Source organism: Anticarsia gemmatalis, chromosome 26 (assembly GCF_050436995.1).
Source record: "Anticarsia gemmatalis isolate Benzon Research Colony breed Stoneville strain chromosome 26, ilAntGemm2 primary, whole genome shotgun sequence".
Lineage (NCBI taxonomy): Eukaryota > Metazoa > Arthropoda > Insecta > Lepidoptera > Erebidae > Anticarsia > Anticarsia gemmatalis.
Window position 1 is genome coordinate 6,787,369 of NC_134770.1, and position 27,007 is coordinate 6,814,375.

General features: G+C 34.8%; 1 protein-coding gene across 9 annotated transcripts in view; it reads left to right on the plus strand.

Moving 5' to 3' along the window:
• LOC142984291 (uncharacterized) overlaps nt 1-27,007 on the plus strand; it is a 74,851-nt gene that overhangs the window by 23,198 nt on the left and 24,646 nt on the right. For all 9 annotated transcript variants that reach the window (XR_012960144.1, XR_012960143.1, XM_076131779.1 and 6 more), the window contains exon 2: nt 1,470-2,311. Coding sequence is in view for 7 of the 9 variants with exons in the window: in XM_076131779.1 (XP_075987894.1) it covers nt 1,679-2,311 (633 nt within the window). In the remaining 2 variants the exon portion in view is untranslated. The remainder of the gene's footprint in view (nt 1-1,469; nt 2,312-27,007) is intronic.

Below are 27,007 nucleotides of genomic sequence, written 5' to 3' on the forward strand. Positions count from 1 at the left end.
GTACAAGTAGCACATAGGTCTTCATCTTTCAATGCTATATGCAACCAAAATCTTTTCAGCGATTTAGCCTAGAAAGCGTAACTTGTAGACTTATTTTGCCATGACATTTATCATTTAAAATAATTATTAAGCAAGATACTATAATTACTGTTTTTCTTGAGCAAGGGTCTTCCCGCTATGAGAAATTAGACCTTAAGTAGACGTCAAAAATTAGTCTTGAAAAATCCAGTATGGCGCCTGGTAACCTCGGTTGAAACAATGGTATTATGGAGCATTGTTCAACACAGTAATAACATGACTGCCTACCTCCGACACAATGACGGCGTGATGTCATATCTGTCACTGTTTACTGGTAAAAGTTACATAAATGTTAAGGTTTTTTTGCTAGGTCGAGTAAATTATTGTTAATTTGATGGCATTTATGTCATACTAGTTGAACCGCGCAACTTCGCTTGCGGGTCATAATTTTCCCCGGTTTTGTAACATTTTTCGTTGCTTCTCCGCTCCTAATGGCCGTAGCGTGATGTTATATAGCCTATAACCTTCCTCGTTAAATGGACGCGCTAATCTCAGGAACTACTGGTCCGATTTGAAAAATTCTTTCAGTGTTAGATAGCCCATTTATCGAGGAAGGCTATACTATTAATATTATAATGCTGAAGAGTCTGTTTGTTTGTTTGTTTGAACGCGCTAATCTCGGGAACTACTGGTCCGATTTGAAAAATTCTTTCAGTGTTAGATAGCCCATTTATCGAGGAAGGTTATAGGGTATATATCATCACGCTACGACCAATAGGTGCAGAGTACCAGTAAAAAATGTTACAAAAACGGGGGAAATCATGATTCTCTTAAGTGACGCAAGCGAAGTTGCGCGGGTCAGCTAGTTTAAAATAAAGTCTGTGTTTAGTATAAAATAAACAAACAAAAAAGATTAACATCATCGTGAGCGGAAACTCTCGACTACATCCATTATTCTATTCAATTTTAATTGATACATACTTTTCCAATTAGTTTCAAAGTCTACCGCTTTACGAGCTAATGAAAAGCTTATATCCTTTAACCGATGGTAAGGAGTTAAGGATATCCCATCCTGTGTGGTCTACGAATATAGACATAGTCACATTCTGTGAAAGATATGGAAGGAATTGAAAAGATGCTTTGAGAAAAATGGTTGGTTACAGATGAGATTTGATACTTCTTAATGTTATTTTGTATTTATTATGATTATGGTGAGGTTTTTTTTGGTTGTTTGAGCTTTGGAAATACAATGAACTTTACATATACGAAGTGATCATAAACTTGAGGGAAACCAGGCGCGCCGCTTGACCTTATTTTGAAAATGTCTAGAGTTGTAATGTGTAGGTATTAATTAAGGACTTTTGATGGATTGTCATCATTTGTATTTGCATAAAGACAGCATGGAAAGTTCTATATGACTGAAAAGTTAACAGCCTTTTCTCTTGTTTCAGATTATCGAAAACATGCTGACAACAAAATAGAATAAACAAAAACAAAACAGAACCGCGGGAGATTCTGAAACCACGACGAAACACGAACGAACGAACATGTGTGCGAATTGATAAAAATCACATTCAGAACGCAACCAAAATAGAGCGAGACAGATAGAGAGAGACAGAGAGCTGCGTCCCAAAATAGTGCGTTCGAAAATAGAAAAAAAATGTCTAGCTCACGTTCAGTATCGGAGGGTGAGGCGGCGGAGGTACACGCCGCTCGCTGGTGGCAAACACCATGGAACACTATGGCGGACTTGGCCGAAGCAGTTGACGATCTTATATGTAGCTTCGATTATATGGACACAGCCATGGACAACCTAGTCATGTTAATATTTATTTGGATACTTTTCTCCATAGTCCTCCTCGGTATAGCGAAATGGGCGTACGGCAGGTTCGCTAAGAAACCCACCGAGGTCGACGCTAAACAGAAACCGAACGATGAAACGAAAAAAACTACGACCGAAATTATTTCAAGTGCGGATAGTGTTCTGGCTACTAGTGCTAAAGTAAAAAGTGCCTCGTTCACCAGTAGTAAGCCGCCCAAGCCCACGGGCTTCGTGCCCGCCACTCCCCCCAACAAGAGACGGCTGGGCCGCATGTCGCCCGGGCCCGAGCAACTCACGCTGAAGAAACATCAGAGCATCCTCATCCCGACCTGCACGGGACCAGATCAAGCCAGTGTGCAATGGGTGAACGACCTATTGACGTGGTTATATAATGATTTAGTTATTGTGAATGAGCTTGTACAGCAATGGATTGTGTCCATGAACGAGTTCTCCAAGAAATCCGTCGAGGAGGTAAGTTTTTTAATCTGTTGTTAAGAATTTTTCGCCGGGATTTTCCGTCTGACTTTAAAATGCCTTCGAGAGAATCATTGTCAATAAATTTTGGTATTTTGGCACCGCTTTAGGCCGTTTATAAAAGCAATAACGGATCATTCAAGATCATCAAACAAAACAATACGAATATTTCCTTGTAAAACTAAAGGTTTATTTAAACGTGCTTCAAGAACCTGATATATCCTGTTTTCTTTTCGTTCTGAAATCATCGGAATCACGGTTAGAGTTACGTATAAACAATAATAAAGTCGCAAAGGCCTTGGCATAAGGCCGCATGACGTTTGCCTGACGAAACGTTACGGGACTAGATTTAGGAACGATAAAACTTCAAAATTACCAGCAAAATATATTTAGAATTGTGACTGAACGGTTCTATCAGCGATATTTAATGTTTTATACAAATATACAAGACAAAACCGCAATAAAATAATCATAAAATACAATTATTACGGAATCCCGCCAATTTTCTTTAGCTGTCAAATAGTAAATTCTTTTTAAATCGTTGTAATTGTCTATACAGCCAATGCTAATTTGGTGTTGACCCGGGATTTTAAAACAAAATGCATCAGCTGATATTCTCGTCAATTGAAAGACAATGGGAATATATAAAGCAGGAGCTGTTTCGATCTGAATTTAACTTGTTTACAAAATGATTCACTCTGTTCTGTGGGTGCGTTGCAATGCAAAGTAAAAACGTGGTTATTTGTGGGCATATAAATTGCATTGAATTTTAACTTAGCGATTACCAATCGATACAGGAATTATGTAGCTCAAACTGTAGTTAAAACATTTCTTGGAACTTTCATAAGAAGGTAGTAGGTATTGATTAAAACCTAGTAACAACTATAAACGTGAAACTTTCTGAAAATAGATGGAATTAGATCACTCTTTTACATGAAAACTACTGAATTAAGATGAAAATTAAAAAACACATAAGTTATAGCCTCAATTACTACATAGAATAGTGTTTATCTAAGATATATCTTTCCATGTAGACGAAGTCACGGACAATAGCAATATCAATATTGTATAGTGCGACAACTTAGTTGAGAGTTTTGTATGCAAGGTTCACGGGTGGTGGATGATTTCAAAATTTAGAATTAAGAATTCCTGTGACCCTTGGTCTTGAGCCGCTGACTTGTTTGATACAGTTTTTTTTATTTTGGATATACACAGAATTATAAATTATAATCTATATAAATCGTGGATGCTAAGGCTCTATAAAGTTGTCGAACTATAGCAATAGAGGAATGCTTTAAGTGCTACTTGAAATTGAGCGTCACTTTATTTAGTCATCACTTATCGAAACATTATGCAGAACACGCTTCGTTTACAAACAAACAAAGATCTTAGCCTTGGCAATATTTGTACAAATAAACATTAACTTACATAAAACTATTAATTGTTATATAAATATTGTTTCATAGTAAATATATTTGTTTATCGTTTTAACGTTTTAGTCTATTTACAAATGGTTTTATGACGAAGGTTTTGGTGTCATACTTAATATCATAAATGTGAATTTTTTGAGTATGCATGGATGGATGCATGTTTGTCTTTCATCAAAAAACTGCTGCACAGATTTTATAGAAATTTGGTAAACTGATTTATACTTATATATCCTACTTAAAATTATAAATGCGAAAGTAACTCTGTCTGTCTGTTACTCAATCACGCCTAAACTACTGAACCAATTTGCATGAAATTTGGTATGGAGATATTTTGATACCCGAAAAAGCACATAGGCTACTTTTTACCCCGGGAAAATGACGCATTCCCATGGGAAAATTCAGGTGGCAGACCTGGATGAACACATAGGATACTTTCTCTGGTCTCTATCTATCGTATGGTTAGTGGTCAACCTAGTGTCAAAGTTGTTCAAGCCACCCGAAAGGCCTTTGACATGACTTAACGACGGTTGTCTTAATTGACAACAACTGACCGACTTTTTACGTGCCCTCCGAAGCACGAAGACGCTCAGTTCAAATACCACTATGCGGTCACCCATCTATAGAATGACCGCGCCAACGGTTGCTTTACCCACAGATTGTTTACTGACCGGGCAGAAGCAAGTTAGTAAATCAATTTATCGCAAAAATCCTCCAGTTTTGCTCTGTACTGAGTCACTTCAAAGTCAGCTGACTCAACATCCTGAATGTTTCATGCTATTTCATGCTTTTCAAACCAAAATAGACCATATCCCCATAAAAATAAAGATGGGATGAAAACGTTGTCCAATATTAGGTCAGAATAAATGGTTCGTATCGATGAATTATAAATAGACCGTAAATAGTGATATACTAGAGATAATATTGTGACGCAATACGGTTTCCGAATGACTCAAAATGTATTTGGATTTTTAAAAGAAAATATGTGATATATTTTTAAGAGAAAATGATGGGTTAAGTTCCGGTCTTGTCTGAGCGTAATCTGTCATGGCCGCGGCTTGCTTAAAAATGGGTTGTATCTGTTATCCAGTAATTCGCAGATTTGAAGAGATACCTACAAATATCTGAATTATGAAGTCAGCTGCCACGTTTTTTATATAAAAAACGTTTATTATAGTACAAAGTACAACAAGATACAATCTTCTTCTTCTTGTCGTATGGTTAGTGGTCAACCTAGTGCCAAAGTTGTTCAAGCCGCCCGAAGGCCTTTGACGTGGCTTAACGACTGTTATCTTAATTGACAACAACCGGGACCGACTTTTTACGTGCCCTCCGAAGCACGAAGACGCCCTGTTCAAATACCACTATGCGGTCACCCATCTATGGAATGACAGCGCCATGGTTTGCTTAGCCCACAGATCGATTCCGAGCTAGTGGTAGATTCAGTAATTGTAACGACTATCATAAGTGTCAATATTTGACCTAAATGAATAAATGATTTGATTTTGATTTTTGATTTTGATTACCGATCGGTGAGCGCAACTGGCTACGGGCGCCTCCAACAAGCAACAAGATACAATGAGATCAACATATCATACTACTAGTAGATTGTACAGTTGAGTATAAATCTGCGGCTACCGTGGTATAGTTATATGTATTTCCATCGTCTTCATATTAAGTCCCTAGTATAAAAAAACATTGTCATTTTCAGTGTCATCATAGCGTCTTAGTGCTTCGGAGGGCACAAAATATGTCGATCCCGGCTGTTGTTAATTAAAAGAAAAGCCGTTAAGCCATTTTAAATGCCTAAGTGGCTTGAACACGTTTGACACTAGGTTGACTGCTAACCATACCATAAAAAAGCTAGACTCAAAATCCTTATTCCGTTTATGTAATAAAAAACAAGTTATGTTAATATATGCACGCATCCAAATTATTTAAATTATACAAATCAGTTGATAATCATAGTTTTTTTGTTCTAGTAACACTATGGTGTGGAATTTTTATAGTTCTACTTTTTTTGCTTAAGAGGTGATATTTCTTACTGACGGCTAATATATTATTAGTTATGATAAACAGGTTTTTTGATAACGTGTGTGCCGAAATGTTTGTGCGCTTGTCTGAGATGATCTCCAAAACGGCTTGGCAGAATCTATTAAGATTTTTATTTTGATGTAGAGCGCGTAATTATTTGAAATTTTAGGTGGGTTATTAATCAATTTTATAAAATTACTCAATTCAATTCAGTGTCGAATAAAATAACTTTTAATTTGTAAAAAAGCTGTAAAAAGTTTCTACTTTTAGTTAACTGATATTTCTTTAGGTGGAGAAACAAAGGCATACTTACAGACGAAGTCGCGGACAGAAACTAGTCTTTATGGACAAAGCTCGATAACATTTTGACGAACACAAAATCCTAGTCTCTCAAAAAGCCTAATTTTTTTAAAATGCTGCCTCAATCTGATCAAATCAGCTATCTTAAAAATAAAAGAACATACTACATTACACTTATCTAAGATACAAATCTAAACACCAATCTAGATTACAGATAGCCAAAATTAGGTTGCAAATATCAAATAGCCTGAAAGCCGACGCTTCACATTTGGTGTTTGACCTCTTTTCAGGGAGAACACAACACTGTCTGTTTCACTGATGAGTGACTAACATAACCAAGTGCATGATGGATACTTGAAGCTATGGATAGTCTGAAATTTGTTTCGTTACTGTTGAGTAATATTTCAAAAAGTATTTCTCAAATACTGAAATTTATAAGTTACAGGAATTAGGCCTGATTTCGTGACGCTAGTAAAGTGCGGGATGTGCCCTGAGTATTTTTTTTAAAGATTTATAGAGGACCGTTTTATCATTACAGCTTTCAAAAACATTAATTGAAAAATCATACCTTGAGTTCGAACCCTACTGGGCTACTTGCATGTAAGGAAAATGCTTATTCCATTCACCTATCACTGAAAACTCCAAAAAAACGATGGTTTTCATTTTTTTTTGAAATAGGTATACAATACTTTGCTGCGTGGATGAGATTAGATTGACATGTCGAATTGACAGCTGTCAGTTTTGACATTAAGCAGCTGACATTGAAATCCCAGTGTGTGGTAAATATTACCCCACACACGCGCAGTCAAAACATATAAATAAAGTAGGTAAATAACAACACAATACATATGACCTTTCCTCATTTTAATGAACGTTAAACGATAACTCGTTTTACTGATAATCGACATAATTATTCATAAATTTTAATAACTTGCCTTTACGTGTGGTTAAAAATAAATATGACTCATAATTATATTATTATAATATTTTCTTTATTAGTCCGTTTGTGGAGTATTTCTCAAAAACTGTTGGGTTGGTTTAAGCTAGTAAGAAAGGTAGTTTTTTCAGTAAAAATATCAAAAAGTATCTGAACACCAGGAGCTGAAAGTGGCATTTTTAATACAGACAGTACTTTTTTTGGAAATTACAGAGTTATACAACTCCTACTAATGTTTGTATTGTTGTGTGTATGTTTGTTACTCTTTCACGAAAAATCTACTGGACGAATTTTAATGAAATTTGGTACACTGGTAGCTTATAACCTTTATTTCCTTTTAATCAAGACGTAAGATACATTCTATAGCTTGTAAACGGGATTAACACATAATTTTTGTGCCAGAAATCTTTTCATTCGTACGAATTCGCGGTAAGAAGCCGCCAGAGACCTATAAATTAGAAAAATCGTGCCTGCTAATACTCTCTAGGTACTAAGTTGTTTAACTATATAGTATAATAAAGATATCAGTTTTATTATGATTGAACTATGTATGACCTGAGACCTCCAAAGACTATAATTTTAAGTACTTGTAGTTCATAATGTAATGATCTATTTATAATTATATGCGTAATGATGTAGCTTTATATTATTGTTGTAATTATCTGTAATTAAGTTGTTAAACCTTTGCATGATAGTTGACCATAAAGTACTTAAGAATATTTCTTATTGCTTATTATTTATTGTAAGCTAGGTATTAACAATTCCATTAATATTTCAATTTTAACTTATCATGAAGTCTCAGGTTCGATTCTCGTGTCGGAAAATGTGCTATTGCTCTTTTACTTATTTATATTAGAATATTTCCAATAGTAGCCCGAAATTTGGTAACGCTTATTACACCTGCGTGGGAGGTGCCAACTTAAACCACTCGGCTATCACTGCTCTGTCATAGAATATGCCCTAGGATAAAACATAGGATACTATTTATCCCGGGGCGGAATCCCGTGGAATATTTTCGACGTCTACGCGGACGAAGTCGCGGGCAGAAGTTAGTTTGTATTCCTTTTATTTATACTAATATTATAAAGCTAATTTTTTTTGTTTGAACGCGCTAATCTCAGGAACTATTGAACCGATTTGATATAACATCACGCTACGACCAATAGGAGCACAGAACCATTAAAAAATGTTACAAAAACGGGGAAAATTTTTGACTTGTTCTCTCTTAAGTTTTATGCGAAGCAAGCGAAGTTGCGCGGGTCAGCTAGCCTAGGATATTATTTAATGCATAATTTTGCTCTTTCCTGGGCATAGTGTTAGATGCAAATCAGATGCTATTTTTGCACGTGCACGTGTGACCCACATGTTACAAAAGTTCAAGTACCTAGTACCTACCTACAATTACGAATTCATCCCATGTATCAACTGTAGTTGCAATTTTGTACATAAGTCTATTTAAACTAGCTTTTCGCTCGCAGCTTCGTCCGCGTGGGATTTCACTCCCCACGGAAGAGAATATCCAAAAATCCTCTCTTACCCCCGGGTTCTGAGAGACATTTAACGGTAGTTTATCTATTCAATAGCGTTTAAACTCATACAAAGAAAACGCTATTGAATAGATAAACTACCGCTAATGTACTCAGAAACCGCGGGTTAGTGCTTCTCTACATTTAAGGAATCTTCATACTAAATTTCAAGTTTCAACGCTCAGTAGTTTCGGCTGTGCGTTGTCCATCAGTCAGTCAGTCAGTAACGGAAGAGTTTTATATTATGTATGTATATTGATTACTAAGGTTCAGAGCTTAGTAAATGAAATTTAGACTGTTGTTTTCATACATGTTTTCATACTTTGCTAGCTTAGCTAGCAAAGCTTTTTTATAAGCTGTGAATCGAGCACTTAATAGGTATAATTATAAATAAATAACAAATATTATTGGACAACTAACACAAACTAACCAGAGCTTGTACTATGCTGTCCAAATAACTGATAAACATACTTATATACTTCTAAATACATACTTACATACTTACACATAATTATGTAGGCTGAAGGCTCTATAGAAAGGTTATATCTCTAGGTCTAAACGTAACGTCTAGACATTTAAAAATATGTAACCCACGTCTCAAAACCACTTAGGTCCTAATTATTCTAAGTTGTGACATCACAATTCATTATGATTGTTCGCACGGAGTCACTGTGTACAGTATCATAATGACGTAAGTGTAGGTGCTATTTAAAAGTATGAGCAATTTGTGTTAAGTGTTTGTGAGTAATTCTTATCACTGAATACTGAGTGACTTGAATCACTAATTATGTGTTAAATACTTAACTTAAGTTTATACAGTTTTACTTTTTGAAGAATTGAATGTATGCTTACATGTATTGCTATTTCTCTATTAATTGCGAAAGTGTGTATCCATGTACCGTTTTAACGTTAAGCTGGTTAATTTATATGGACGTAAATTTAATTTGAGTCTGTATTTTTAAACCAATTGTTTATAATCCTTTTAGTTTTAAAAATATTAAAAAAATAGGCAGTGGTTACGTCTAACTAAATTTTTGTAAACATTAGCTGGTTTGACTGTTGTTAAAATATGAATTACTTAACTATATTATTGGTATATGAAGATTTTACAATATATCATTGACTTAATAAATAATAATAATAAATATCATTGGACAACTCACAGTCTCACACACTTTCATCTGATGCCAAACTAAGCAGAGCCTATACTGTGACGAGACAAACATACTTATTAATATATGCTTCTAAATACATATTTAACTATATAGATACACTAGCTGACCCGGCAAACGTTGTTTTGCCATAAAAATTAAAAAAAGTGTCACTTAGGGGCATGAAAAATAGATCAGTCCTACTCAATATGCTCACAAAATTTCATGAGAATCAGTCAAGCCGTTTCGGAGGAGTACGGTAACGAAAACTGTGACGCGAGAATTTTATATATTAGATAGATACATTTACAACCAGGTTCAGAACAGAATGTAATCGTGCTCATCACATAAATATTTTGTCCCGGGTGGGATTCGAACCCTCCACACGTGGCGTTGCGGTTATTGTACTTGAAGGGAAGGACTGTATGACCTTTTACAAGCCCTTACCCTCAGTGAAGGTGATGGGAAAACAAACAATAACATCACAACAACGATTCACTCATAATATCAGCGTTTTGGCAAAAGAAATGATTACGTCACGTAGTCACAGGGCTGTCAAACGTCACTACTATAAAATGTTATTTTACAAATAAAATATCGAAAATATTGAAACTAATTATACCAAAGTAATTAATTTAATTAACAACGAGTATTCCTTTTGCTGTATTTGTACCTATTAGGTATAGGAATCCAGGCAATAAAGCGGATATTTCGACTGTAGATTGAGTTACGAAAATGGGTGAATCCCGAAAAAGTGAAGTATTTTTCTTTCAACGGCAATTATTCAGCTTTTTAAGCTATAAGTTGTAAAGTGCGGAAGCTTTAGGTGCTGCTTTAAACAGCTTTAAATTCAATTCACTACAGTGGTTATTTATAACATATTGTATCGGTTTATAAACTAGGTTTCTAAATACTGTTTGTCTTCCCACGTCTGGTTATCCTACGGAATCTCTTTTTGAAGATGGCTTTGTAGCCTAAAGATACTCAGATAGACTATCATTTAAGAGTATTAGCATTTCCACTTTAGAGTATACAAATATCAAATAGTAGTAAAAATCTTCACTCCCATACAAAAACCTTGGCCTAAAAGTGAGTGTATAGTAAAGTGACTGTGTATTTGCCAGTATTCGCACTAACATACTTATAACAAACAATTCATTTCCAACTGCCAACATATTCTGAGAATGGATGCTCTTCAGACACGTGTCGGTTACATTTGCATTTATTACAATTGTTTCTGAAGACACGTGCATTTTATATACGCCTGAAGAAATATCTCTTAGTAAACTACACACATCAACACCGTCTAGGGATATTTTGTATAAAGTTCTCAAACTCAAAAAATACTGGCAAGTTTGAAAATCTTTTGATAAAAGACTATTTGTAAACCTTTTTGGACGATTCTAAATTTGAATTTATAAAAAAATAAATAAATACAAAATATTTACGCGGCATAATGGTATCGAAGTCCGAAAGTTTCGTTGAACTGCTGTTGCATCGAGATATTTTTTTGTGTCAAATTTTAGTTTTATTACAAGTTATTGATTAATTTCGAGTTAAACCTATTGTGTGCATCATGCAGAGGCGATATTTAACGAGAGAAGAAATGCTAAGGGCAGTAGGCACGCTCCAAGCTGGGGTTACTCGACGGAGTTTTGCTGAGGAGATTGGAACAAAACAAAACGTGATATCTAGGTTATGGTCACGCTACAGTGCTACTAGTGAAGTGGTTGAAAGACATCCAGGCAAGAAGCGCATAACCACTCAACGACAAGACCGATTTTTGCCGGTTGCCGTGAGAAAAGTACCAAATGATACGGCCATGCGTTTGGTTTAGAGGCTCCAGTCACAGTCCCAGTTGCTTGTGAGTGACCAAACTGTGAGGAAAAGGCTGCAAGAAGCTAATCTTTATGCTCGCAGACCGCTTCGTACTCCAGCACTATGTCGAGGAAATCGCGGACGACGACTAGAGTTGGCTCGTGTACATTTGCTCTGGAATGATAACCCGTGGTCTGTAATGCTGTTTACCGATCAGTTCCGGTTCGGTTTTCATTCCGATTCACGTAGAGTACGTGTATGGCGAGTCTCTGGTCGTGATAGCCGTCTGCAATATCCTCAGGAAGTCCATTCATAGCACGGCGGGGCAATTATGGTTTCGGCGGAAATTCTTCTTGGTGGAAGAACAGACCGCGTTTGGATCAGAAACACCATTACGGCTGAAAAATACCGTAATGAGGTGCTCGTGCTTATAATCTTCCCCCATAGACTACGAATGGGCCAAGAATTCACCCTCATTCACGATAACGTCCGTCTGCACACAGCGAGAGCGGTGACGAGATGGTTGCAGGAACACGACGTATCGGTCTTAGGCGGGCTGGCTCAATCATTTGACCTAAACCCCATAGAGCACGCGTGGGGCATGCCCCATAGAAGGGCTTTGAGGAATTTACCTGCGAACATTGCAACGGAAGAGCCACTTTTTTGCATCTTAGCCGGACCTGGGACAATATACCGCAGTAGGACCTTGATAACTTCATCCAAATTTTGAAAAATCGCTGCATGCCTGTTTTAAATGTCATAAATGGCTTCATAGACTACTGATTTTTCACAATACTGCTAAAAACAATAACTTTTTCTTATTTTTCACATTTTCTGGAGAAAAACATTCATTGTTAGTTTTACCATTATTTTTCGTTTTTTCTTTATTTGAATATAAATTTTTTTACGCAAAATAATTACGGTTTTTTTTTATTCTGAAGTATAGTCAGATAAATGGGCTTTATAAAAATATATACATGTTGCATGTTATCTTCAATAAATTTTGAGATAACTGAGTAAATACAAAATATCCCTAGACAGTGTTGATGTGTGTATATTATTAAACGTACTAAATAATAATGTCCTAGCCGATAACCGATTACGGCGGTCAGTTCCATTGAAAATGGCCAACGGTGCAGGACTAGTGTCCAAGTGTGTACACAATACACAGGTGCAATCTCTATTCCTTTACTCTCAAGACTTGTGGGGTAACCGGCAGGCGCAGGACTGACGACTTTACGTGCTCTCCGCTCTTCCTAACTCCGGGCTATCTCTGAGGAACTCTCAACAGAAAATCTCAGAACATACTTTTGGCCCGATCCAGGATATATGTCAAACAATGCAGTACGGTGAAGAAAAACATAGTAAAGAAACCAATGCAGAATCTCACACAGCCAGCGTGGTAGTATCCTGGCTTGCCTAACCCCTGCCCCATTCTGTGAGCGATTATTTTTTACTAGCTGACCCGCGCAACTTCGCTTGCCTCACGTAAGAGAGAATGGGTCATAATTTCCCCGTTTCTGTAACATTTTTCGTTACTACTCCGCTCTTAATGGTCGTAGCGTGATGATATATAGCCTATAGCCTTCCTCGATAAATGGGCTATATAACAGTGAAAGAATTTTTCAAATCGGACCAGTAGTTCCTGAGATTAGCGCGTTCAAACAAACAAACAAACAAACAAACAAACGAACAAACAATCAAACAAACAAACTCTTCTTCTTTATAATATTATATATTATAGTATAGATAGCCTTTAAAGGGGCCTTCGTAAAGAGGTTATATCTCTTTACGAAAGCTTGTAATCTGATTTATAAAGCAAATATGGCTTAAAAAACATACGTGATTGTTGTTTCATTGGTAATTACTGAAGAATTTCTCACAATAACAGTTTTCATTCAATTACTGTGTTTCAGTGCAGTTTAGTAAACAAACACGTTAATACAGATAGTTTCTGATCATCAAGCTATTTCAATTAAGGCTGGATAAAAAAATGTCTGCCTTGTCGAAATAGAGGATGCAATCTTCAACAATGTTACAGCATTGGGAAATTTAGTAACATTATATTTTTCTTATGTACTTATTTGTGAGTTTTGCGGCATTACTCCACATATTTTACGACGTTCGATATTGACACGAATCCCACAACTGGGCAAAGGCTCACCCTCTTTATTCCAAATCTTTATAGAAGGAAAGTTCTAAAAAATTCCTTTTTTCCGGAACTTTCTTTCGACTCCTATGCCCAGTAGTGGAACTACAATGTGTTAAATCTAATTTCTTATTGGTTTCTGTGATTATGTAAATAGTATCAACCCTACTGTTAAATTTATAACTCCTGGCAACTACATCACATAGAGACAACGTGACAGCTAAGATGTCTCTGTATCTGATGCCGGTGCCCATAGAGAATAGACTGAGATAATTATCATTATTAATTACACAGTTATGTAATAACTGTGCTTATACACCTTGAAATATAACAGGCGTGATATTATATATGTATGACGTATGTATTGTATGGTGTTTGTCAGTGATGGAACCATGGCGTTCGTAGTTTATAGTTTCAAGAGCAGACTCTTACCCAATAATGGGACAGTAATGTGTTAAATGTATTTTGTTTATTAAATTAGGTCGGTCGACCTTAACTTAGTAATATCCTATCCCGTGAGCTCCTTTGTGCAGTGTTCGTTCATAAAATACGTAAGTAAAAGTAACTATTTTTGTAAATATCTTTTTCTAAAACGCGCAATGTTTTAACATTTTTTTACTGAAAACGTTACACTACTTTATAATTCTATATTATACTTCTAAAAGGAAATTTCGTATCAAAAGTCGGTGACGTAAAATGCGTTTTCAATTGACTTTCAGACAGTTTCAGAATATAAGAAAATAGGTCAATGAACCCACACAAATTCTATGAAAACAAATGCACTATCTGCTGTACAAAACATCTAGTTTTAAACCTAAGTACATAAAACTACTGCAGTAAGTTCCCTGCAGTGATATTAGCAAAGTTTTATTTCTTAGACCTATAAACTATTTTATTACTGGTAACCCAGTTTGTTAATGCAGAGGTATTAAGGTGCAAGTAGACAGGAGAATAATGGTTAAATAAGAAAAGGAGGAAACACGATATTTGGGTAGAATTTTGGTAAATTAAGAACGATAAAGGAATGGTTAATTTTCTCTTTAACTATCACAATGTTCAGCTTATTAGTAAAAACCTAAAATACTTGCTATTTATGGATTCTGTACGTTTTTAAGTTTTAGTTTAATAAACTGTTTTTGGATAAGATCGTTTCAAAATGAAATGTTTCGATTATTTAGGAAAATGCTTAGACGGAAATGAAAATATGTTGAAGAAACCGTATAAAACTTTTGTATAGTCTCACATATACTTGTAAACTAGACCAATTAAACCCAAGTTCTTTAAATTCGACTAAAAACCTACTACCTACTTAAATATCTAAACCTACCCTTAACCTAACTCGCCGCCATTTTTACCATAGATTACAAACTTTAGCACAGATTATACAGCTCTTACGTCACTTTTACCGCCTTTTCGCCATAATTTACGACTGTTTCGCTTTTATAGCGATATTACCTAAATTAATTTCTAGGAACACGCCAATGTGAACTAGATTTCTAGATAATTTTCTAGGTTTTAGGTACCAAAACGTTTTTAGCTGAGGGGAACTTTGAAGCTTGGGTTATTTTGCGAATTGGTATAGTGAAACTTATTTAAATCTATGCTTTAATACTAATATTATAAATGCAAAACTCAATCTGTCTGTTAAGCTTTTATTTATCACGCTCTTGCTAAATTTAAGATTGTAGTAGATCCAGGATTAATCAAATGGCAGCAATACTTTGTCAAATTTCAGTTTTTGTTTAAAAAAACACATTTGTGCAATATACACATCATCAAAATGAATCATTAACCGCCGGTTTCTAATGTAGATTTAGCGGTAGTTTATCTATTCACTAGCGTTTTTTTTATGAGTTTAAACGCTATTGAATATATAAAATACCGTTAAATGCACCTCAGAAACCAGGCATAAATTATATTTGTTTTACTTCATGTGTGAAGAACGAAACTAATAAACGAGTCTAGACAAATCAGTTGCTAAACTACATAAGCAGGTAAATATTGATCCTAAGTACTATTGTTATATTTAGGTAATAAAACAAAAGTTCTAGACCTTGGCTGGGGCCTCGTGACAGACACGCCCGGGTCACGCCCAGAGTGACATAACTGTCTGCCGTGATTATTTTCAGCGTGACACTTACACGTGAAATACTAATATTATAAATGTATGTTTGTGAGTATGTATGGATGTTTGTTACTCTTTCACGCAAAAACTACTGAATCGATTACGATGAAATTTGGTATGTAGGTAGTTAAAAACCCAGAATAACACATAGGCTACTTTTTGTCCCAGAGTTTCCGAGGGATCGGGATTAACGCGGGATTGACAAACACCACAGGATCGAATTTTTACGTGTCCGCATGATGATGCTAAGCTCAAATACCACTATGCGACCACCCATCTATGAAATACCCGCGCTAAGGTTGCTTAACTCACTGATAGTAAACGACTGGTGAGCACGCTGAATACATTTCTATTAAAACAAACTTACTTATGAAAGTAAATACTTCTTCATTTCATCAGAAAAATACTTTTTACTTAATCCATTACTACATTAGTAGATAAATATTGAACATTACCTAGAAGTTTCTCTATTTCCATATTAAACAGTTGGTATATTTTCTTCGTACGGTTACGTAACACATGACGTCATCGCTTACGTCATTGAATAAGTGCGGTGATATGAAAATGTTAGTGGTTCGTCCTTAGTTTAATAGTATTGTTTAATTTTAGTGAGTTTGTTTCAAAATGGCGACGTTTTTTTGTAAACGTGAAACCTTATTTTACCAATTGCACGGATCATATTGAGGTTTTTATTTACTTGTTTAGCCTGTGACATCGTCCGTGTATTAGATACTAGCTGAACCGCGCAACTTCGCTTGCGTCACTTAAGAGAAAATAGGTAATAATTTTCCCCGTTTCTGTAACATTTTTTACTGGTACTGGTACTCTGCTCCTTTTCGTCGTAGCGTGATGATATATAGCCTTCCTCGATAAATGGACTATCTAAACCAAAATCATTATTCAAATCGGACCAGTAGTTCCTGAGATTAGCGCGTTCAAACAAACAAACAAACAAACAAACTCTTCAGCTTTATAATATTAGTATAGATTAGTATAGATTTAGGCTCATAATCTTGGTAATATTACAGGGTATAACCTACCTTGTACCAAACATCAAAAACCGTTCATTACCAAATTTTATCAAAACCGGTCTGTAGTTTCAGCGAAATTGAGTGACTAACATCCAAATTGCATAATTACAATATTTAACTAATCAAATATAAGTAAGCGATCGAAGAAAGTAGAGTACTGAGTAGTAGAGTCGAATTGAGGCGCTTACCAAATCTTGCAATTACAGTGGAGTTCTTACAATTTGATTAATTTAATATGCAAAAATATGAATGTAAAAATTCGGACAAATGCTTGTAAAACTAATTGCAGCAATGCAATTCAGTAGAGTACAGATCAAAAATATGTATCAACAAGTTTGTAGTAAATTTTCAAGTACCTTAAAAATGACATAAGAAAGTACTCAAAAGTGTCCATATCTTAATATCTTTGCTTTATCTAATCTATTTCCGTGGAATACTTGCATCGTTTGAGATTATCTGTCAGTATCTCGGCATGTGTTCGTAATCTGTGGCTTCTCATGACTTAGTAACACATATTATGTGGGTTACATTATTATCTAAATACTTCTTGTTGCAGAATTTATTCTTTTAAGACATTGGGAGAGAAATATTGATCTAAATAATCGAGATGTCGCCCTTTAAACTGTTGCTTTGCTTTTTAGCTTGCTTTTTAGCTTTTGAAAAATAATTGTTCTATGGCTTTTAAGTGCAATTGCTTAAAAAATGTTTTTTTTTTTGTTCATAGAACATCCCTATTTGATGGATTTATCATAAAAAATTAGGTCGTAGATCAGCTCTTTAGGCCCTTCGTACACAAGGCGCAAATGAATGGCGGTAGTCGCTTGGACATTAAAATGGTTGAGTATCGAAGGGACAAGAAAAAGGACAGGACAATAAAATCAAGTAATTTATTAATTTAAGCCAATATTGATATTTATGATAGTCGTTACAATTACTGAATCTACCACTAGCTGGGAAAAGGGGTAGAGCCTTGTGAGAAGAGCTAGCAAGAAACTCACGGCCACTCTTTTCAATCGTCAAAAGATTTACAATATGGTTGATACAATAATTGATAATGCGAGGAGCTGCCAATAACCAGCGATATAATATTACTTAGCATCCTAAGACTGCAATTAAAGACTGCAAAGATCTGAATTAGCTCTAGGGGTGTGTCGAGGACTTGAATCCAAAACCCTGTCGTTTTACGAAATAGAAACCTCAATAACATTATGTTCTACATTTCCTCAGTTAATTTTTGTTTAGTCTGTAAATGGCGCCACTTGTTCTTGATTACATGAATTAGATTGACGGGGAAACATAGATGTTGTAATTATTTATATGTAAACCTATTGAAAGATGTGAGGTTTAAACTGCCTCCGTGGCGCAGTGGTTTAGGTCTCCACGCCGCTACCACTTGCGTCGGGAGGTCGTGGGTTCGATTCCCACGCGGAAAAATCATTTGTGCGATCCACAAAAAAATGTTTCGGGTCTCGTTGTACTTTGTGTCCGTTGTTTGTATATTTGTAAAAGTCCCCGTGACACAAGAGCAATTCTTAGTGCGTTGTCTTTAACAAAAAAAAACTATATGACGACATTTAGTCCTGCATCGGGAGGTTGTAGATTCGATTCCCATACGAAACTAATTAGTGGGATCTAGAAATATTAATAGCTGTTCTGAATTGGTTGGACTTTGAGTTTGTTGTTTGTATTTGTTAAAGTCCTCGGGACATCAACATTTGTAAGTATTTTTAATATACCGTTTTAGAATGTCAGCCGTTATTGGCGATATTCAACCATACTTTACTCAACTCGGAAGTCGAACCCGGAATCTAGTAATACACTACCGCTGGGCCCAACAAAGCAGTTAAGTGGTAAAAAATCGTTAATAACGTAGTTTTAGCTATTAGTGTTAATCAATAGTACTGATTGATTACTAAACATATATATTCGCGGAATGTGCTGCCTATACATGTAGGCAATGTCACGACAGCATATTCCGCGTTTATTTCTCTATCAAGGGGTCGCGGTCGGGGAAAAGTCTTTTCGCTTTATAGTATGTATGAACTTGTAATAAAATCTCTTTGGCTTCGAAAATCACAAATGAGTACAGGGTTCATTAGGATGAGCTCCTGAGGTACCCAAATATAGAGCTTTTTTGTGTAAAGAAAAGATTTTATTACAAGTTCATACATACTATAATGCGAAAAGACTTTTCCCCCGACCTAATATATAATAGCACCCCTGTTATACCCGAAGATTAATGAAAATGATCAATAGTACTTTTGTCCGACCCGGGGATCGAACCAAACACATCGAGATCAGCAGATATACACACTACTGACTGCACCGTAGAGGCAGTTGCTTATATATAATAATATATAATGTACTTTAGGAAACGCATAAAATATATGTTTCTTCCTTATATGCGTATATTTGATACACAATTGATGAGATCATATTATTATTATATGCTTTGTGTTATGTGAAATAATAGTACATTGTTATTAAATATAATGTAAAGTCAGGTATAACGGGATAATAACCATGATTTATATACTATTGTAGATTCGTTCTGCTTGCGTATAATTCGGAAAATATAAAAATATATAACTGTAAAAGAGCTTACGTTTATCTAGTACTACATCTATCTCCTTTTTGACTTTAAGAAAATCGCTTTAGCAGTTTAGTTTGACGAGAGTAGAAAACAGACCCTCAACTTCGTTCTGGTGAAAAGATTTCCCGTGGTAGATCGTACATATCACCAAGGGCTATATAACATCATATAGCCTAAAGCCTTTCTTAACCATTTGACCGCCACAGTCGGATATACTCAACAAATTATAACGTGCTCACGACGCTATATATTTATGTCGACATTTGCCGACGAAAGCGTCGTGAGCACGTAATAAATAGGCTATCTAACAGTTAAAGATTTTTCTATTTGCACCAGTAGTTTCCGAGATTAACGCGTTTAACCAAACAAACAAACTTTACAATTTTATAATATTTAAGTAAAATATAAGAGTCCTACCCTCTTATATATAAAGTTATGAAAGGCTTATAAAGTGTTTTGTTTCTTTCACTCCTTAGCGAAATGAAAAGAGAAAACATCATGGTAGCTTTTTAACTAAAATAGGTTTATAGTGTGTTTATGAATAAAAGGGCTGTTTGTCTGCTATTTCTGTATCACCTAATCAGTTCCTAATAAAAGTAATTTCGCATTATCAATAACTATCAAAGAATAGCTTCCAAGTCATTCACATGAATACATATTGATGTATTGTGCGTTGATGCGTACAATTCTTGTTTCGATCACGATGTTATATCAACTACAAATCGATCATTGTTAGATCATCTTGTTAATTACTTTCTTTATTTACAATTATTAGTAAACTTTTGAACGTATATTCTATTGTTTCTTGCGTAGACAAAACAATCTCATATCAATTGGATTTTTAACGTAAATAATATCATTTATCATTTATTACCCGGATGACGAAAGAAATCGTGATGCAACCTTACATGCCTGAAAGTTCTTTAGAACAGTTCTTGACGGTACGCAAACGAATAGAACAGTTCACAACAACCCGCACTTGGCCAGCGTGGTGGACTCAGGTGGACTCAAGGTATAACCTCTAGGATTACAACTAAATTAAGATTGTACACACATACTTAAAATGGCGAAGACCAGAGAACGTCACTTGGTACGATCTTTACAAACTTTCTTTGCTTCATTCACATCCATACATCTTGTCATACAGGACCGCCGCCGGTTACTAAGCACTACAATTTAAGGATTGTCTTTGAAAATAATTCGTGTCCACACGACTAACACATTATAAAATAACAGATATCAACGGTTTTATTATTTTAAACTATAAAAAACAATTATTATATTTGCCCAGTAAAAATATAGCAGTAAGTTATGCTACTAGCGACATCTAGTAAATGAATGTGTAAACTATAAAAATCTTTGACCGGAAAACTTTGTTTGTAAAACGCGATAGCATTTTTTTGTGAATTCTTTAAACTGTAATAAATAAATATTGAAAACAAATAATTTGCTGTGTTGTTTTAAGTAATTGCCAGATTTACAAACTAACAAATTATCGAGCAATTAAAAACAACTGATATTATTTTCCCGCGTCGTCATGACATAATATACTATCTATTCAATTAAAATTGAGTGTCTTGCTCAAGAAAAAGAATTTGGGAAGATACATTTAACTGCAATGTATACCTAAAGCCCTGAATAAAAACGATAATGTAAGACAGAAAGTATATTAAAAACATGCAAGCGACAAAATATTTTTAGACATTGGCATTTTACAACTTTCCTATGTCCTATGCAACTATTAAAAACTGTCAAAACGCTCGTCCCTCAGAAAAGGCGGCAATGTAGGTCGATTGGCGGGAGATTTTAAATTTAGAACGCGGATCTGCGGCCGGCGTGATCCGTTCTCAATTACTTTCACTCGATGTTTAAAAATAAACTTTTAATTAGTTTGCTTGTCTATGTTATTATTGAATTAAATAGAGTGTAACGTTCATCATAATAATATGCATGCATATTATTAGTTACAATCTTGAAATAAAAAAAATGTGCCTTCCATAACTGAAACATCTATACCAAAATGTTCTCAAACTTGTTCGAAATTGTCTCAAATTGAAATGATATTATTAAAGTTGAACAATACGCTGAAACGTCCTTTCAGGAGAGGTTTACAGCCTTTAAGTGAGTGCCAGATAACCTATCTGCTAGATAAAATGACAGCAAAATTATAAAAATAACGGTCATATTTCATTATTGGTGTGCCTCAATCGATCAACACAAAACAGGTTGTGGGTGATTTTTCACTCTTAGCAATAAAAATCTCGTGAAAAAATCTGCCATGAAGTCTTAAAAATCTTTCAGGAATATTCTTCAATTAGTCTTGTATCTTGTTTACTACATAACTAAGTAGTTTACGTAACAAGGTATAAGATTTAATGGCGTATAATGTAATGACAGGCTGTTACACTGTTGTTTCCCGCCTTAACCATTCAAGATGGCTTCCATTATGTCGTCTATGTTCAAGGCAAAGGAACAAAGTACAATACCTTTAAATGTGTGTTATTTCTAGTAGTTTTGTTTATAACTAGTCATAAAAGGAAAAACGCGTGATTTTATGTACATATGTATGTAAGTAAAAGTAAAAAAAATAGGCATTTGTTAAAATACTTCAATAATTTTCCGATTATTGGATATAGATTATATTGACATATAAAATCACGCCTGTTGCACCCCAAGATTTAAGCACAGGTGTATGAAATATAACTTTGTTTATCCATTTACAATGTTATTTCCATGTAATCGGGCGGGGCGAGCCTATTGCCATATACCGGGTACGTTACCAAACTCCGGGCAACTACTGAGAATAATCCATACTAATATTATAAATGCGAAAGTAACTCTGTCTGTCTGTCTGTCTGTCTGTCTGTCTGTCTGTCTGTCTGTCTGTCTGTCTGTCTGTCTGTCTGCTACTCAATCACGCCTAAACTACTGAACCAATTTGCATGAAATTTGGTATGGAGATATTTTGATACCCGAGAAAGGACATAGGCTACTTTTTACCCCGGGAAAATGACGCATTTCCCGGGAAATTTCAATATTATAATGACATTGAAATAACAACATTCCGTTGTCATGGCAACTGTTTTAATGGCGGATATGCCTTAGCGCGACTTCGTTATAAGAGATATAAACAACTAGCTGACCCGCGCAACTTCGCTTAAGAGAGAATGAGTCAGAGAATTTTCCACGTTTTTATAACACTTTTTACTGTTACTCTGCTCCTATTGGTCGTAGCGTGATGATATATAATATGCCTCTTTTTCACGAAAAATATTTCAAAATTATTTAAATATCTCCTAATATAACGAAGTCGCGCTAAGGCATATCCGCCATTAAAACAGTTGCCATGACAACGGAATTTTGTTATTTTAATGTCATTATAATATTGATTATTCGCTTAATTCGCCACCTGAATTTTCCCGGGAAATGCGTCATTTTTCCGGAGTAAAAAGTAGCCTATGTCCTTTTTCGGGTATCAAAATATCTCCATACCAAATTTCATGCCAATTGGTTCAGTAGTTTAGGCGTGATTAAGTAGCAGACAGACAGACAGACAGACAGACAGACAGACAGACAGACAGACAGAGTTACTTTCGCATTTATAATATTAGTATGGATTTTGAGAATATTTAGAAAAAACAACATATTATTATGTTATATCATCACGCTACTACCAATAGGAGCAGAGTAACAGTAAAAAGTGTTACAAAAACGAGGAAAATTCTGACCCATTCTCTCTTATGTGACGCAAGCGTAGTTGCGCGGGTCAGCTAGTCTTACATATTTCTACATATACCAATAGCACTTTGCCGAACCCGGGATTTAAACCCAAGACCCGTTATTCTTCAAGACCTCGAGATGAGCACACGTAAATCTCCTATACGCTATGGCCCGCGCCACAGAGGCAGTCAGTAGTGTATTCAGTTCCCATGCAAAAGTCTCAGGTTCGAAAACTCACCTATTTCTGTATTTACTCTCTAACACAAAGATAACCAGCATTTATATTCCAAAAATCAAAATAGGAGAATTTCAATCTCACCTCACTGAATTTCGCTACTAGATAAAATAATCTAGTTGAACAATAGAGGCTGGCATTTAGCCAAAGTAACCCAGCACGCCCGACCGCCACAGGGTATTGGCAGAAGCGACAAATAATGCATATAAAAAACTTGTCTATGTTCAATCAACGTCATCTCAGAGGTGATTTTAAAACTAAAAATAGTATTGACAACTCATGATTTAGTTTGAAGGGGAGATTATTTTCTAATAAGCTTAAAAAGACATAAGAAAATGCAATCTAATTGATTTGATATTAGATGAGATTTGAAATAAAAATAACTTTAGTTTTTATGGTTTTATTCTCACCACCCAGTTTTCAGTCATTTTTGTGTGTTTACTGTGTGTTTAATATGCACTTGTCAATGTTAAAATAATGAGTGTTAACCTATATTTTGAAAATAACCCGTGCAAGTTTAGAAAAGTTGTTTTCATTTAAAACGTCTTTGACCAAAGACAAGGACCTTTTATTCTTTAAGTGACTTATCACTTATCACAAACTTAATTAATATGTAGAACTCCATAAGTCCACACCACAGTGAAGCTGAGGCGATTTCCTTTCTCGATTTTATCTATCCCCTACAGAGTAGTCTATGCTCCTTCGAGCTCTCTCTCTCCTATATTTCACAAGGACCATATTGTTTTCAAGTAATTAAACTGTTAACGACAGTTCCGAATCTATACTAATATTATAAAGCTGAACAGTTTGTTTGTTTGTTTGAACGCGCTAATCTCAGGAACTACGGGTCCGATTTGAATTATCGAGGAACGTTATAGGCTATATATCATCACGCTAAGACCAAAAGGACCAGAGTAACAGTTAAAAATGTTACAAAAACGGGGAAAATTTTGACCCATTCTCTCTTATGTGACGCAAGCGAAGTTGCGCGAGTCAGCTAGTTAAAAATAATGTCTCTATAGGTGTTCACACAAAAGTCTAAGATCAACTTACTTATTTGGACTCTAACTGGGGTGAATGCTCCCATAAAATACTAAAACGATTCTTTAGGTACCTACCATCTTTTAGATATGACCTTGTTTATAAATCGTACTTGAATGACCTACATAATGATGTTTATTACTAAAAATAGATGATTTTGATGATGTAAATAAACTAATTTTAACAGCATTGCAACTTTTTTACTCTTTTGAAATTTTGAAGTCACGTGCGAGATAATTCGAGAGTATCAGCACATATGATACTTTGTTGCACGTGATCGAACATTTTAACCGACTTCATTAAAAAGGAGGTTCTCAATTCGTTACTATGTATTTTTTGTTTAAGTTTCTTTAAGTTTTTAATTTTGGTTATAAAATATAGATATTATCTAGTCCTACTACGAACTTGCTAATGCTCGCGTATTCGTCTATCTGAATGAAATAAATTTCTGGGTTTTTATATTATTTCTTCTCATCTTAGAGATAAAATATTATAAGTACTAATAAGAGCTTACACGATGTTCATTTATAATACTTTGTAAATAAAGCCCTGTCGTATATTTAAACGATTAATTTCCCATTACTCATATTGAATTCTATTTATTTTCAGTACATACCAGCATACCTACATATGTAAGTTTCTATTTTCGGAGTTATGTATACACATGTCAAGTCAACAAGTCTTGAATACTTTCTGACATATCTGTTTGACATGTCATTTATAGCGGCCATTTTGAAATTCTAATTATCTATAATCTAGGGCTTATTTTTCCTGCGATTTTCTGTCTACTTTCAGAATTAGGAAGCTTTTGCCTATAACTAATCACTACTTATCTAATTTAGTTGGATAATCTATATGTAAATAGGACAGGTAAACAACTAAACTATATTAGCGGGATCGGGGAAGGATTAGTCTTGAAATTTTTCAATAAGTTTTCATAAAGATTTCTGGCAGCTCCTCGCATGATCAATTATTGTATCAACCACATTGTAAAACTTTTGGCGATTGAAAAGAGTGGCTGTGAGTTTCTCGCTAGCTCTTCTCATAAGGCTCTACCCCCTTTCCGAGCTAGTGGTAGATTCAGTAATTGTAACGACTATCATAAGTGTCAATATTTGACCTAAATGAATAAATGATTTGATTTTGATTTTGATTTTTCATTAGTTCGGATAGTTTGTGTTCTATTAATTAGTTTGCTTAATTTACTATTATAATTTGTACATTAGTATATTCTCGTCTAAAGTATAGTTATAGTTTACGATGTCACAGAAAATCTTTGCCCTACGATACGATATGTTTTAAGAAAATTGATACCTTAATCATACCGTGTATTTTAATAAATATTCAGATCTGGCACCTAGAACTATCAGAGATTAACTTTTAAAAAATAAACACAGTTAACATCTTCATAATATTATAAAGATGTCTACAAAATAATTAATACCTTGAGATTCTCAGACGGCGACGTAATAATAATTATTATGTAGAATAACGACCGAATTCACTTTACATATTTAAAATATTTACGGTAATTGAAACAATGAATGCAATTTCATTGTCTCTGCTCTTTATTTTGGTCTAACAATGTTTTGGGGAAATTATTTTACGCGGGAATTTTCCGACATCTTATGTCAGTTGGAAAATTAAAAAGAATTTGAAGAATTTAAAGTGCGTGCAATAGGTTTATTTATATAATTTTCTCTTCTTTGGATTGATTAATTACTGAGCGATGCACAATTTTTCAACTGATTGTATTGTACGTAGAACTAGTTTTAATCATTTATTAAACGATAGCATTAGTAAAACTGAGATTGACAAATAAAAACGACACACAATACAATTACCTACCTATTCAAAGGAGATCGGCAGATTTCGTACAGCTTAAAGTTTGTGTTGTTTCGTAACAGAATTTGTACCACTTATTAAGGGGACTAAGTCACTTATTTTTATTTGGGAGTATTATTTTTAGAAGTCCGGATTAATTAGAAAGTATTTGTTTATTTAAATAATAATTTTTGGTCCATGACTTATATTTGTTGACAACTAAAGAAAAAGAAAATCTCATGAGACGTCACTTTTCGTCTGACGTCTACGAATCCGCCAATTTGCTGTTGTTTTGAATTGTGGTTTTGACAGCATCTGAGCAATTTAGCGAACTATCGGGGCTTCTAAAAATGGACATAACTTTTACCTCCCAACTTTTAAAAATATAAGAATTTTAAAATAAGCTTGTCTATCATATTAGCTACCAATTAAAACAAAAAGTAGACCTAAACATGACATTTTATAAGCTGTACGAATTCTTCATATAAACCTGCCGTTCGCCTTTGAAAACATACACCTACATAATTTCATTAAAACTATAAATACCATTACTTAGTTAATCACTTAGCTGAAATTCATGCGTGATTCGCTGAAATAATATGATCGTGCGACATTTTGACCTTTCGTTCGACCTAGACCTTGGTGATGTCGCGACACTATAGCTCTTAGGGTTGCCAGATACAAAAATAGAAATCACCGACTTGGCAGTTTTGAACTGTTTATTTTTTAGGTTATTGTTTATTAAAATAATTATGTTTTTGTTGTGTATTTCATCCCAGTTC